General features: G+C 41.0%; 1 protein-coding gene across 1 annotated transcript in view; it reads right to left on the reverse strand.

Moving 5' to 3' along the window:
- The window catches only part of GUCY2C (guanylate cyclase 2C), a 174,681-nt gene that overhangs the window by 13,288 nt on the left and 145,462 nt on the right, over positions 1-15,931 (reverse strand). Inside the window, exons 23-25 of the mRNA XM_075182882.1 lie at positions 15,610-15,784; positions 10,885-10,983; positions 289-383 (exon numbers count right to left, since the gene is read on the reverse strand). Of these exons, the coding sequence (XP_075038983.1) occupies positions 289-383; positions 10,885-10,983; positions 15,610-15,784 (369 nt within the window). The remainder of the gene's footprint in view (positions 1-288; positions 384-10,884; positions 10,984-15,609; positions 15,785-15,931) is intronic.

Consider the following 15,931-nt stretch of genomic DNA (forward strand, 5'->3'; position numbering starts at 1 on the left):
TTTTACACCAATTTCCAAGTGGTGCAAAAAATTATAATTTCCTATCCACCCTGATTTATAGGTATAGTTCTCTAACTGCTAAACTTGCACAATAATTATTTTAGAAAATAGTTTCATAAAGGTCCTTAAATGTATATTTTTTGATATGAGTAAAAAAAGAAAATATAATTTATCTTTCTTGGTTTAATCAGTTTAATGATTGACTATAACTCATTTTGTTTGCTTTTTTTAGGGCTGGATTGAAATTTACAGTTTAAAGTACGTAAATGCTTCCCATATGTTTCATACCTTGAGATAAGTCTCTCCTCTAGCTTCGTACTGAAATCCGCAGTCTGTCCTTTTCAGAATCGATATGGTCGATTTACTTACATGTATACGTAAAGCTGTTGATTAAAGAAAAGATGTTGGTAATACACATGTTCATTATTCCTGGGGTTTATTCTTAGAAGCTAAAGTGCATTTTCTAAAATTTCAGGAGCAATTAAGGAGACAATAAGGGGTCATTTATAAACTGCAAAGGTGCAAAACCCTAGCACAAATGTTCAATTATGACATCACGCACCTACTTTTGAGTAAATGCACCTTGAAATGTGCTAGGTGGACAAGTACACATAAAAAGTGCTGGTCTGCACATTTTGTATATAACTGTTAATGAGCTAATTTGGCATTGTACAATATCTATTAGAACTTTTTTACTCTATTGCAAACATCTGGGAGGCCAGACAGAAGGAGGAGTCAAGGCTAATAAGGTTAATGAGAAAGTGAATGAGAGTTTTGTTAGTGTTACGGTTGTAAGGTGCAAGCGAAAGACTTGGGAGAAAGAGACTGCATGTTGGGAGCGAATGAGAGGGTGAAGTCAAGGGAAACACCCAGGCCATGAAGGACTGAGGAGAGTGTGGTGATGTTCACAGAGGGTTGTCGGGAAGATGATGAGCTCAGTTTTAGACATGTTGAGCTGTAGGTAATGTGGGAACATCCATGAAGAGGTAACAAAGAGACATTTGGACACAGGAAAAGAGAGAAGGAGCGTAACCAAGGGAGGAGAATTGATTTGGGTGTAATCAGAATATAGGTAGTACTCATGACTAATGGAGGTAAAGTTCACCAAGGGAGGAGTTGTATAGTGAGAATAGCAAACGGCTAAGAATGGACCCCATGTGCAACCCCAAAAGGTAGAGGGTTAGGATGGTAGGAGGAGCTAGTGTTAGAAAGGATGGGTTTTTGAACTAGAAATGGGACCAGGAAAGAACAGTGATACAAAGACCAATGGAGTAGAGGGTATGTAGCTTGAGAGAATGGTCAGCATTGTCAAAAGCAACAGAGAGGTCAGTAAGATGAGCATGGAGAAGTGAGCCTTAGACAGATGACATATGTCATTAGGAAGATAACATTTTTGCTGGAACTGTAAATGTATTCTAGAAATTAAATACTGCTACTGTCATTCTATGTCATCTAGCTTGTAAAAAGTGGACAGCCAAGCCTAGAATATTTTGGCCCATGACCATAATCAGTAATAAGTAAGACATCTGCTGACATAGGCAGATAGTGGAAGACAACGGATATAAGAATTCTAGTGCTTAATGTAGGACTAAGTAATGGAAACTGCAAGAATTCATGAGAAGCTGAGCTGTTACTGTATGTCTTTGTAGCTGACCATATGCATGTTAAACATGGATTACAATTGATACATTGTCACCACCTCCTATTCCGTGCTATGGTGCTATTCATAAGTTTACACTACGTTCAATTTAAGAACTGGGGACATCTGAGTACCTGTGAGCGTAATGAGCTCTACGGGAAAGGCGGCAGCTATAGGTGAAGACCTCTTTTCCTAGTTCTGAAAGCTTATGACAATAGTCGTTAGCTGTAACAACTATTTGGAAGGAGTTACTTCCATGGATGACAGTGGGATGAATTCTACTCCAGCCCATGTCCTGGCTGGTCAGATCCAAACTCTGTCTCAGATGGTCCAAGGTCTATCTCACCGATTGTTTGCACAGGTAGAAGCCCCTAGAACTTCGCAAGCCCAGCAAGCCTTCCTGGCTCCCGCAGTAGAATCCAAATTGAATCTGCCAGATCGATTCTCTGGAGATAGACGAAAATAGAGCTTACAACTGTCTTAAAAGTTGTGGCATAAAGCTATAAGACTCCGTTCTTCAGGCTCGGAGCTACAAAGGGTCGGCATCATAATATCTCTCCTCCAAGGTGACCCTCAGTCCTGGGCATCCAGTCTTGCTCCAGCAAGTAATTTTTGCTGTCTGTTGATGCATTTTTTTAATGCCCTGGGCCTGCTCTATGGTAGGATGACCTCGGCTGAATCCCATTGCAAGGCCGATGCACTGCTGAAGAGTAATGTGCAGAGTATAGGCGATGGTCCACTGATAGTGACTGGAATGACCCGGCGCTCAGTCAATGCCACCTCAGTCTTTCTGAACAAATTAAGGACTCTTTTGCAATATACTACACCAATTACCTTTGAGAATATGATGCAGTTGATAATCAAGATTGATCGTAGGATCAAGGAAAAAAAAGCTGAAGCGATACATCCGTCTCCTCCGGGTCTCCGCCAACCTCTTACTTTGCACTTTTGGGCATTGCTGAACCTATGCAGTTAGGCGCCTATCTCTGCTCAGAAGAACGCTCCAGTCGACGCTCCCTGGATCTTTGAATGTATTGTGGCAACATAGGCCACTTACTTCATGTTTGTCCTAATAAGCCGGTAAAAGACCAGGCCTAGATGCTGGTGAAGAGGTGTGCATAGGTCTTCAAATAATCTCTTCAAAAAATTCTGTTCTGATCCCTGCGTGGCTTACCTATGGTGCTCATTCCACTGACGTTTCAGCTTTTCTTGACAGCGGTACAGTGGTGAACTTCCTTGACCTTAAGTCGGCCCCGACACTTGGAATTCCCTTGATTAAACTGGACTCAAGTATTACTGTCTGTGCTTTAGACGGTAACCCCCTGATTGGGGACAGGATTGTTGCCAGACTCTACCTGTATATTTGTTTGTGGGTGTCCTCAATTGTGCGGTTCTTTTACTATCTGATCTCGTGCCCTTCCACTCCTTTGGTTTTGGGGCATCCTTGGTGTGACAGGATGGACCGCCTATGCCACCCTGTCTGTTGTTGCTGGGAACCAGCTGGGCTCTCTTTGCCACCATCCCCTTTCGTTATTCTGCTGCAGTAGGAGGAGCATGCTGCCACCACTGGACTCCTGTATAGTGCCCAGAACCACGTTCCTGCCAGTGTACTCCCATGTTGGTACACTTGGGCTGGTACCCCTGACCGCTTACTATGGATCAGGGCGCTGTGTATGGATCCCCCCTGGCTTATCACACTGGCCAGAGATGCTGGGTAGCGGCAGAGTGGTGGTACTAGAGAGTTGGGTTCAAACCTCAGAAACAGCCGGAGAACGGATTAGATTTAGGGTCTAATCTGCAGGTCACAGAATTACAGCAATATTGAAGAAGTTGTCAAGCAGGGTCTTGAAGCAAAGAGTGATGTTTATTTCGCTCAGGTGCCCTGACAATTACAGTTCCACTGATTAAAGGTATCAGTGGTCTGGTCAGATGGAACATCAGAATGATACATTTCAGTTTACAAGGGCTCCCTTTTTATACTATTTTAGACACCGCCTTACAGGCTATTTTTAAAATCAGGATGTAACCTGTTTACCGAAACATAGATTTACATGCATTGCAAAGCTAACAATATTTACACTTATCTGTGATATCTTGAAACCTTGCTGTGATATCCTGCATCTTAATTTGGACACAGTGGACATCTGACAGCAAGTCTAATTACATCTTCCTATGCCTTCAGGTGCTAGACCCTCACACATCAAGAGGTCTAATTAGCATGAGTCCTTTCTACAAACAGTTGCAGAATACACATTTCCTCCAAAGAAAATAATTCCCCCAAGAAGAGGCATTTCCTTACACCAAGATATACAAAATGCTTTCTAAACAAAGGCTTATAGTATCAGATATATACATTAGCAACAAGCATTTCCTCTAGCAACCTTGGAACAGAAAGAACAAATTTTCTCCCCTGGTCTCAGAAATAAAGATTTCCTATATTAAAATATATACAAGATCAAAAATAAGTGCATTGGCAATTATCTAAACAAGCTCCCAGCACTAATTCCTTTAAATAAATTTATATATAAGTTATTTATAAGTGATCCAGTCACACTTGGCTCAAAGGTCATAATCCTCACTTCGATTAGAAGAAAGAAGAGATTATTTGATGGAGACCTGAATGTTCGTCCACCTGCTTGACTTTGCCTCTTCGAGTCCTTTAGCCTAGTCTGGAACAACTTTCTGCTCCATACCAGGAATTCCATGATGTATTCACAAAAAAATAAATGCGGACCCTATTTCCGCTCATCTGGAATATGACTGCGCAATCGACCTTATCCCTGGGTCCAAGCTGACTAAGGGAAGTCTTTATGCCCTATCCATTCCTGAGACTCAAGCGATGGAGCAGTATGTGGTAGAAAATCTTCTGAAATTGTTCATTCGACCTTCAAAATCTTTGGTAGGAGCCAGGTGTTTGTTTGTACCCAAGAAAGATGGCACCTTAAGGCCTTGAATCGACTTTCGCGGCTTGAACAAGATTGCGTTCAGAAACACATATCAACTTCCCCTTATCTCTCTACTCTTCGACCAACTTAAATCAGGTACTATCTTTTCTAAGACTGATCTTCAGGGCGCCTACAACTTGGTCCGGATAAGAGAAGGAGATTAGTGAAAAACTGCCTTTAATACCCATTCAGGGCACTTTGAGCACTTGGTTATGCTGTTCGGCCTCTGTAATGCACTGGCAGTGTTTCAAGATCTAATCAACGGTGTGCTGCGGGAATTCTTATGTAAATTTGTTGTGGTCTATTTGGATGACTTTTTTAATTTACTATCAGTTTTTGGCCCAGCACCGACGGCATGTCCGAGAAGTGCTCCAGAAGCTCAGCCAAAATCAATTATAAGCTAAACTCTAGAAGTGTGAGTTTGAAGTTACCTGTGTTACCCTTCTGGATTATGTCATCTCTCCTAGTGGGTTCTCTATGGATCCTGACAAGGTAAGGGCAGTCCAGAACTGGGTGCTCCCTACCAACTTAAAAGCCATTCAGAGATTCCTTGGTTTTGCCAATTGTTATAGAAGATTCATCCGCTCATTCTCAATGTTAGAGGCAGCTATTACTGCTCTCATTCGTAAAGGTGCTGCTACTACTAATTGGTCTCCAGCAGCTTTAGCATTTTTCTCGGCTCTTAAGGACGCTTTTACCTCTGCTCCAGTCCTCAGGCATCTGAACCTGGAACTCCAATTTATTGTTGAAGTGAATGCTTCAGACGTGGGTGCTGGTGCTATTCTTCCCCAGAAAGACCCTCGGAACCAAAGACTGAACCCCTGTGCGTATCTCTCCTGGAAATTCTTGCCCACCAAGATCAATTATGAAATGGGCAATTGTGAATTATTGCCCATTAAATGGGCCTTCGAGGAATGGCGACACTGGTTGGAAGGAGCTACCCATCAAATTACCATCTTCACTGATCATAAAAACCTTCAGTACATCCAGGCAAGCCCGATGGGCTCTCTTTTTTTTTTACTCGTTTCAAGTTCTTAATCACCTTTCGTCCAGGCTTAATACTCTTACCTACTCCAGTTAAACCATGGACGCACCTCTCCATGAATTTATTTGTAAATCTACCATGGTCATCTGGCCACAATCCCATATGGGTGGTCGTGGATTGCTTCAGTAAAATGGCCCATTTTGTTATGCTACCTAAGCTAATGCTCGAATGCTGACCTCATTGTTTGTTCAATATATATTTCATTTACACGGTCTTCCTGAGGACAATTTGTCACTCACTTTTGGAGATCTTTGTGCAGCCTGCTGGGAATGAAGGTTATCCTGTCATCCGCTTACCATCCACAATCCAACGGAGCAGTTTCTTTGCTTGTATATCTCCAATTTTCATGATAACTGGTCCTCTCTACTTCCATGGGCAGAATTTGCCTATAATTTCTGTCATTCAACCCATATATCTCTGTTTTTCTCCAACCTCAGTTTCCATCCCAGGGCAAATTCTCTTTCCTCATTATATCTCCTGTTTTTTTCCAGAACTCCTTCTACTGCTTCACAGCTCAGAGCTAGATCTGGAGGAAGGTCCACTCTGCATTGCTCCATGCCTCCTTCAGATCAAAGTCTTTATCGGATCACCATCGTAGACCTTGCCCTTAAAGTCGGTGATAAAGTTTGGCTTTCCACCCCGAACATCAAGCTCAGGAAGCCCTGTAGGAAATTAGTACCCAGATTCATTTGTTGGACCTTTTACTATATTATCAAGAAGATCAATCCCATAGCCTTAAGACTTAAACTGCTTGCGACTTTAAAAATTCCGAACACAATGTTCTTTGTTAAAAACTTGTCACAGCCTCCTATTCCGTGCTATGGTGTTATTCATAAGCTTACACTATGTTGAGTTTAAGACCTGGGGGCATCTGAGTACCTGTGAGTGTAACGAGCTCTACGGGAAAGGCGGCTGCTACAGTTGAAGACCTCTTCTCCTAGTTCTGTAAGCTAATGATAATAGCCATTAGCCATAACAGGCAGCGAAGGAATTGCTTATTAACTAAGTGGCTGTAATTCCCATGCATAATTATTAGCAATGCTTGGAAATTATATAGTCAACAAATGACAAAATATTTTAACAAACAATTTAATTACATTGAGTCCCAAAGATAAGCAGTTCTGCATATCTGTGTAAGACATCTAAGTGCAATTATTGATATACTTATTTGTTGTCCCCAAAGCGAAGCCACTGACAAAGAAAATTATGTGATTTTGAAAGGGTTTGTTACTGAGAGTATTAAATCATCAATGCGGAAGTGGTGTATCTAAATCCTCATACCAATTACTTGAAAGTTTAAACTAGAGTATATCCATCTACCTTTTCTTGTTCCGATCAACAGATTGGGTATACTATGCTTCTCATAAGTAGTCAATTGCTATCTTGCTATTGTCAGGCAACCAATGTAAAGGACTATAACTGAATTATTTATGAATTTGAAGAAAAACAGTCAGAATTTATTGTAAGTGTTGGTGTGTATTGGTGTGTTATAGCTTGTCCATGTGTTAAACTGCACCCCTTCTTAAAGAATGAAGAACTGGTAACTAGTTTCAAGTACATTAAAGGTAACATAATAACTTTTCAATTTACAGCAAATTAATTTCTCAAGTTTGATACCTAGAAGAAAGATTTTCAAAAGTGTCTTATATATTATGCCTATTGGTGCTTGTCCAATGTTTTGTTTATGGTGGGAAACATCAGTGGTTTGTATGTTTGCTAAAATTAATGACTACAATAATATTCAAAACTAAAACTATATTTTAAATTGTCTGTAGTTGCCAGTGTAAAATGGATTTAAAGTTGAAACTTTACTAAAATTCACTGGTAACCTTAAACTATATAATGAGACTTTGTCCAGTTGTGTAATTATTATTATTATCCTCATTTGTTTATATAGCACTGCTCAGTGGTTTAAGTAGAAATTTAGAAGTGGCAGTATGGAATTTTAGAAGTGGCGGTATGAAATTTGATAGTTTTACAATGAAGGCAGTAGGAGATGTGGCGGTATAATATATCAAAGTACACCAGCCCGCTTCAACCACTGGCAATGATGATATTAAACAATGCCGTACAGAGAATAATCAGTGAAATCTGTCCCTTCCCTATTGGAGTTTACATATGGGAAGAAGGCCATAATAAAGAAGTAGCCCCTGAGAGGGGCAGAAGAAGCAGGTGGATCCCCAATTTCAGAGGTACCCCAAGAAGAGGTACCAATAAGAGAGTTTGTAGAGCAGTATATGAGAACTGCACATGGTTAGGAGGGGCAGAGTCCGCAACAGCAAAGTGAGGGGAGCCTTTAGAGGAAAAGTTGCCTGGAAGAGAGGCATTGATGGGCTGACCTGTAGAAGTGTGCCCAGCCTCTAAGTTGCCCATCAAGAGGGTGAAGCTGGAAGTAAAGAGGAAAGAAGACAACTCACCGTTCCAGTGCCAGCCAATCAGGGCTCACTTTCCCCTGCTGGCCAATCGGCGGCCGGATACGTGAGCCAATCCTGGCTCACTTCCGACTGTTTGAGTTGTTGGTGGTGTGGGTGAGCTAACAGGGCACACGGCAACACTGACTGATGTCAATATTCCAGTGGCCATACAAGCCGCCGGGCGCCGCCATTTTTTGTTCAATTTGGCGGCCCAATCGACAGAAGAGGACGTCGTGGGACATCCAGAAGGAAAGGTGCGGATGCCGGCAGAAGTGGCAGGGAGCCCTTGTAAGGGCTAGGAGCTACCCTGCCACGAGAAGAGGACGCCAGAAGAAGCACTCGCTGGAAAGAAGGCAATAGAATTAGAAGAGATCATCGTCAGGGAGCCTCTGTAAGGGCTAAGAGCGCCCCCGCCAAGAAGACAGCGGGGACCCATGCGCTGAAGAGAAGAGTCGTCGCTGGCTGGGGGGTCTGCAATACTTGAAGACACCGAGTAGGTAAGTACTCTATTGCTGTAGGTTGGGCACAAGGCCTTTGGAAACAGTTTGGGCACTAGGCCCGCTGGCAAGGTAGGGGGTGGACAAGACCCCGGCCCAGTTAGTGAAATTGACACTAGGACCATTTAAGGTCTTAGGGCATCAGGCCCTTATAGTTAGGGAAGGGACAACAGGCCCCTGTAGTAAGTTGGGGCACAAGGCCTCTAGGATAATTTAGATTTGGGTGCCGGGCCCATTAGGGAGATTTGGGCGCCAGGCCCATTAGGGAGATTTGGGCGCAAAGCCCATTAGGTAGATTTGAGCACAAGGCCCATTGGTTAGCTGGGCTAGAGGCCCTTAATAGGTGAGCGCAAGGCCCAATAGTTTAGGTAGGGCACAAGGCTCTGATTTAGTAGAAGGGTATTAGGCTCTGTTGTTAGGGACAGTAGGTTCCTGTTGGTTAGGGCAGTAGGCCTTTATAGTAGGACAATAAGCCCTTGTGGTTAGAAGGGTGTTAGGCCCTTCACAGTGAAGAGGACATTAGGTCCTGGTAGTGTTTAGGAGAGAACTTGGCTCTTGTTCCCTAGTGAGTGTAGGCATTAAGCTGTGCGAGTGGCATATAAGGCCTCTCTATCCAGTCCGGAAGGGCACCTAAAGTCTTGAGCCCTAAGACAAGGTGGGCCTAACAGCTGGGGTTCAGTCCTCGGGTGAAGGCCTGCAGAGCTGCTGAGTACCAGCGGACACGGGTGGCCCAGGACGGGTAAGCAGCAGCAGGATCGGTCAGCTCCCAGAGAAGAAGTGACCATTGGGTGAGGTGGTCACTAGCATGTAACATACCTGTTTGTTATTTGTATGTACCTGTCTCCTTTATTGTATTCCCCTGCAGGGTCCAGGAGTCAGACCTTCACTGAATATGGTGGTGAGACAGCGAGCGGCAAGGGTGGATCCGAAGTGGACAGTAGGTGGACATCTCTTAGAAGGTAAGACATTTGTGTGCGTCTTTTCCGTTCCCCCGCAGGTGTTACAGACAGAGAGTCCCTTGGAGGGATGAGTGTGAATGGCTGTAAACCACAAGAAATGAGAGAGGACCCTGTGTAGAACACCCATATTGTGAGGAGGGGGTTGTTGCTGCAGAGGCAGCATGGCTAACAGCAGGAGCTTAAATTATTCTTGCTGTAGAACAGCCCCCTTGGAAATTGCCCCCTTACTGTGTAGGGGGGGGGGGGGGGGTCATTGCAGCTAGGCAGCATAGCTGCTCTAGAGGGAAAGAGTCCTCATAGCGAGGTATAGAAGGAACCCTGTGGCTGGGGAGCAGTAACAGCAAGTAAGGCAGAGTCCCTGGCTAATGGGACATTGTAAGAGGTCTGCGTGACATTGTAAGAGGTCTACCAATTGAATGTCCATGTAATTCAACAGTAACTGCAGTATGGTGGTCAGGTAATTAATCATCTACTGTTACTGTTGATATTGGGATGCTATTTGAAAGTTAGTGTTTTCAGCAGCAGTGGGACTGGAGTAGGAGGGTCCCTGTGATAGGATGGTATGTACCATGGCAATGAGAATCCCTGGATACTGGGATGTAGTTAATCCTTGCTGGAATGGGTACTTGAGCTTCTGAAGTATGTTCATGATATGGAGACACCTGTGAGAAAGAGCCAAGTATTTACAGAATGTGAGGAACTACTGCAACCAGCAACACTGGGTATGCAGCTATGTGAATATTGCTACTGGACTAAAGCAATTAATGTGCAGATGGAGTAAATGAGTATTTCTAAGTATTAACATATGCTGAAGTTATGTACTGGAGGCATTTGGGAGAAGTTGTACATGTAACTGTCATTAGTTTGGAGGAGTTTGGCTTGTATGTGTTTCTATCAATTACAACCAATTTGATATGTGCAGGAGGAGAGGGCGATGGAAATAAAAACTTACATTTATTTTTCAAAGATATGATCTGGCGCCCAACATTTATTTGACTTTGTACTGCACACCACTAAGCTTTGTGTTTAAATACTTGAGAATTCAGGGAACCCTCTGGACGTGGATGTCACACCCACGCCATAGCAAGAGTTGAAGAGAAGGGCAATAGCGAGTGGGGTACCACACCACATCATGGAACCCCAAGTAAGTGATCAAGAACAGTAAGGGTTCCACAAACCCACTCCTTTTATAAAAAAAAATATTTTATTATTTGTAATCGATCAATAGTAAATTATCATGGCAAGTATCACTTTTGTCTTCTAACCATGTTTCCAAAACTGTAGTTCCCAAGACATTTATTTCACAGTGAGTATTTCTACCTGAAATATGGATTAGTTGCACATTAATATAAAGGATTTCTATGCTTATTTTGAATTATTCTTACGTAACCCTGTAGACTCCATCCGTGAAGCTGTATTTACAGTGTCTCCAAAAAGGCAGTATCTTGGCATTTTAATCCCAACGACACCAGCAGCACATGGTCCTGAGTAGAAAAAACAGTTAGCATAGTTATTGAATTTGGTAATCAAATGTTGGCTCATCAGTGTATAACATACATTTGCGTCATTAAGCCCCAACCCCGCTGCTCAATGTTGCTAATCATGATAGGGTGCTGAGCAATGGTGATTCGATGATACTCCATCTCACACTTGCCAGCAGCCTCCCCTCTGGGATATCACTGAGGGGAGACAGCAAAAGTTGGCAAGTATGGTGTATGAGAGCTGATAGTAACAGCTAGGGATGCCTAGCCACAGCAAATGATTAATGATTTTAGAAGTCTTGTATTCAAAATGCACCAGCCAGGAACACAAAGTGGACATTTTCAGAATCCAGCCTATCAATTTACTCGGAATCAGTGAAGACTTGTTAGGCTTCATACTGATGAATACATGTACAAACCAAAATTGGCTTCCATCACTGCTTGTAGGAGATGAGTGCACTTTAATTGGCTCTCTAACTTATTCTTTCATTTAAACTACACAAATAACTTAAGGAGAGAACTGACATGATATATTACATAATATATTAAACATCGCACCCTAAGATCTGAGGTTATGTAATCAACACAGCAAGCAGGCTACATACAACACGTACATAGACATGTACACAACCATTGGTGCTATCTGCACATTAAGAGATGTTAACATTTCTTAAACTTGACATATGTATCTTAAATTCAATATTTCATACAGTCCATATAATCCAAACCACTTTTGATGGTTTTTCAATATCCATCTATCCCATAGAGTCACATGGGGAAAAGATGATAATAACAATATAGTGTAGCATATTTCACTCAAATCTATTAAAATCCATACAGAATAAACAATCCCCAAAGTTAATATGGATGGGGTTCGTCAGTGCGATGACTAGAAAGGCAACAACAGTTATACCGACACTAAAATCGCGAAAGCTACAAGAGCGACATGTAGGAAATGTCACGACCTGCATCCTGCAGCTCCTGTCTGCAAGTACTTTGTTGGACCTTTTGTATATATTGTATCCTGCCTGTCCACCAAAGGGTCCACTATGGTACTTAGACGGCTCTTACCTGCCTCGTTATTGCTGAAAGCTTAAACACCTGCTTCTGGCCTATATAAGCCTGCATGTCCCATGCAACCTTTGCCAGATCATCTGTTGCGATTACCTGTGTTGCTGTCCCTAGTCCCTGGCTCCTGTTTGCTGCCTGTTCTCTGAGTTCCAGCACATCTATCCACAGATCATCTCAGCCACTGTGTCTATGCCAGTATCCTGTGGTAACGCTCTGCAGATTATTGCTACCTGTTCTCTGTATCTTCAGTGCCTTGCTCCGCAGACCGTTGCACCTTGTGTGCCATCTCCACTACTTTGTGGTAAAGTCCTGCGGACCACCGCATTCTGCATCTGTTATCCACTGTGTTCTTTAGCTATTTCTGCCATACCCTACCGTACTGCAACCTGAAACCTGTGTAACCGATGTTAATAAAAACCACTTCATTTCACTACGCTCTCTTTGTGGTTTTTTTTGGCAATCCTGACAGGAAAGACATTTCAGATAACCCTGCTATAAATGGCAACAGCATAAAATCCTGGCAGTGTGATTGTTGCAACTTAAAACAGCGTCATTACTGGATATACACGCACCGGGCCCTCGCAACGCCCCTTTTATTACAGCAATGTCACTGTCACCATTTTAAGTCACAAGAATTGCACTGACGGGCATTTATACTGTCGCCGCTTTATTGGTAACAGCAGATGTAAAATCCCTATATACCATTATAGAATATAAAATCGGCCTTGAGGCTGTGGAACATTTCCTTACATTACATAATATAGAGGAACATCTGAGGGATTTTGTAAAGGACAATATATTCTTCATATTGAACAATTTTACCTCCAGAAAGTCGGCACAGTAATGGGAACCAGGTTCGCCCCAAGTTATGCCAATTTATTTATGTCTTATTGGGAAGAAGCAGTTATATGGCAGAACAATCTACTTGGGACGAGCCTGGTAACCTGGTGCCATTTTATAGACAACATCTTATTAATCTGAAGAGGTAATAAGTTATCTTTGTATTATTTATGTACAGATTTAAATCAGAATCAATATAATATAGAATTAACTTTTGACATAACCACGAAGAATGTTATTTTTTTAGACCTTACAATATACAATAAAGATGGATATAGTCATACGAAAACCTACAGCAAACCTACTAATTCAAATTCACTTATACCAGTTTCGACCACCGTAGATGGTTAAATAATATACCTTATGGTCAATTAGTGAGACAGAGGAAACTGTATCGAGGATACTGAATTCCCTCTCAAGCTGAGGAAAAAACTAGCAAAATAGATAGAAGTCTGTTTCTAAGAAAAGGTGAATTAGCAAATAATAACAAGAAAGAAGTAAAGAATGTAGAATAGTCTTATCACAAGATACAATAATCATTATAGAGCTATAGAAAAACTAATAGAAACAAATAAGGGAGATTTTAAAAAAAGACAGTGTATTAGGCTCAATTCTTTCAAATAAGCCTAAATGTATCTATAGGAAGGTAACAAATTTAAGAAATAAATTAGTAAGAGGAGTATTACCGGAAAATTAAAAAGGGGGTACCATTATTTTAAAGGGGTTCCGCAGATGTGGAATGTGTAAAAATACCACAGTGCAAATCCACTCAGCAAAATCACAGACTTTGAAGTACATGAAAATAAATTTAAAATCAACCAGTTCATCACCTGTCAGCTAAAAATGTGATATTTTTGTTGAAATAATATTGGAAAACATTACATAGGAAGAACAACATGTCCACTTAAAACAAGGATGTCAGAACATTTGTATAACATAAAAAAAGGAATATAAATCATTGTCTGTCTAATCATTTAAAGGACTTTCATAATAGTTCAACCAAGTGTTAAATTTCCTACATTGCAAAGGTGGAACAAGATTGGGAAGATAGAAATGTAATTGCAAAATTGCCAAAACAAAAAATGGGTTGGATGTATAAACTAAACACTTTGTTTTTAGTGTTTTGAGATGTTTTGAAATTTTCTTTTTGCCGGGAAATGGACTGTATATAGCCGAACAGGGACCCCACTATAAGAATATGGTGATTCCGTTAGGCGGTCATTTCACATGTCATTAGGATACATTGAACTTCTGTTCAAGAAATTTTTATTTTGTTTTAGTTGGATGTTGGAAGCTTAATAAAAATGTTGCTGGGAGGTAATACACTATCTTGCTATCTTTCCTCTTCCTGCTTATTGTGAATCACATTGAGACCCATTTACACATGAATTTGGGTTCCATAAACTTATGAACACCTGGGAGAAGAGAGAATACATATATATGAAACCTCTGAGATAGTGATATGCGCAAAGGAAGAGAGTTTGGAGTAAGCACATTTACAAAAGGGGATAACACCTCAGAAGTCATTAACACAACCATAACCATTGTGTTTAAAGTGTACCATCTAAGGAGACACATACCTACTTTGAGTGATTGGTTATTTTGTATAAATTCTAATAGGTTTGAGTGAAATACACTATATTTGTTATTATCATCTTTTCCACATGTGACCCTATGGGATGGACTGTGACTATTAAACGGATATTGGAATACCATCAAAAGAGGTTTGGATTATATGGACTGTATGAAATATTGAATTTAAGATACATATGTCAAGTTTTAGAGATTTTAACATCTCTGGATCTTCAGATAGTGCCAATGGTTGTGTATATACATGTCTATATATTTATTGGTATCTTGCAGTGTGGTGTAGGTGATCACTTTATTACACACTCCCAAGATAGCCATCTTAATAGGGAGCCCTCCCAGCTTTACATATATTTGTTTCTGCTTTTTTGTTTACATACAACACGTGTTTTATTATGTAGAGAACAATTTGCAGACAATATTAGCTTAACTCAGACAGTATTGGGAGGTGATAAAAAGGACGTCAGCCACTTGGATTCAAGAGAGTGCTTCTATATGAATAATGACTCAAATTTAAGTGAGGCGCTTAAAGAGGATTGTTTCCCCAGGGCAATTGGTCTTGTTAAAGCTTGAAGGATTCATGCACCAGTTACTATTTGTTTATTATTTTTATCTGCTATATTACTATTAATATAGGTCAGTGAAATCCTGTAAAACAGCCAATTGAGTGCAATACTGACTATGCACTGCTAAACTGACTATGTGCAGCAAACGCTTACTGCTGGCCAACATCTGTAAAAACAAGTGGCCTGGAGGGAAGGGAACCATAAGCCCCTTGTCACCTCTCCCTTGAATTATTTTCTTTAAAATTTATTCAGGAACTGGAGATCAAAGTTAACACGCTTATGATCAAAGACATTCACAAGCTATTATTACACACTATGTTATATCTTTTGAACATTTTACATCAACATGTGATGTTTCTGTAGGCCGTATACTTTCATGTTGATTCTTGTGCATCTACAGTATTACAATAATCTGCAGACAAAGAAGCTCTCACTTGAAGACTTTTGCACAGCAATTCATTTACCACTACTCAGGAAAGCAATGAATTGAAAATTATTTTGCTAAAAAGGCAAATCATGCGACTTAATTTATGCTTCTCTAGGTTTTGACAGAATAAATGCATACCTGAATGAACCCCAATCCTTATCCAGACAGGTAATCCCGGCAAATGACGTAGTTCAAAGGAGCCCATAAAGCTAAGGATATCCAAAGCCATCCTAGATATATCCACTGCATGTCTATTTCCATTTCGATTTGGAAGCCCACTGACCACCATGTATGCATCTCCAATTGTTTCAACCTGAGGAGGAAAATAATATTTTGGCTAAGATGTAATGTATTGCTAAATCTGGAAACCAATGTTCCAGTGTTATACTATATAGTGTAGCTGTAATCAACCATTCTACACTAATAAAGGAACTTACAATATAAATGTTTACTATTTACC

Source organism: Mixophyes fleayi, chromosome 8 (genome assembly GCF_038048845.1).
Source record: "Mixophyes fleayi isolate aMixFle1 chromosome 8, aMixFle1.hap1, whole genome shotgun sequence".
In the NCBI taxonomy this organism is placed as follows: Eukaryota; Metazoa; Chordata; class Amphibia; order Anura; family Limnodynastidae; genus Mixophyes; species Mixophyes fleayi.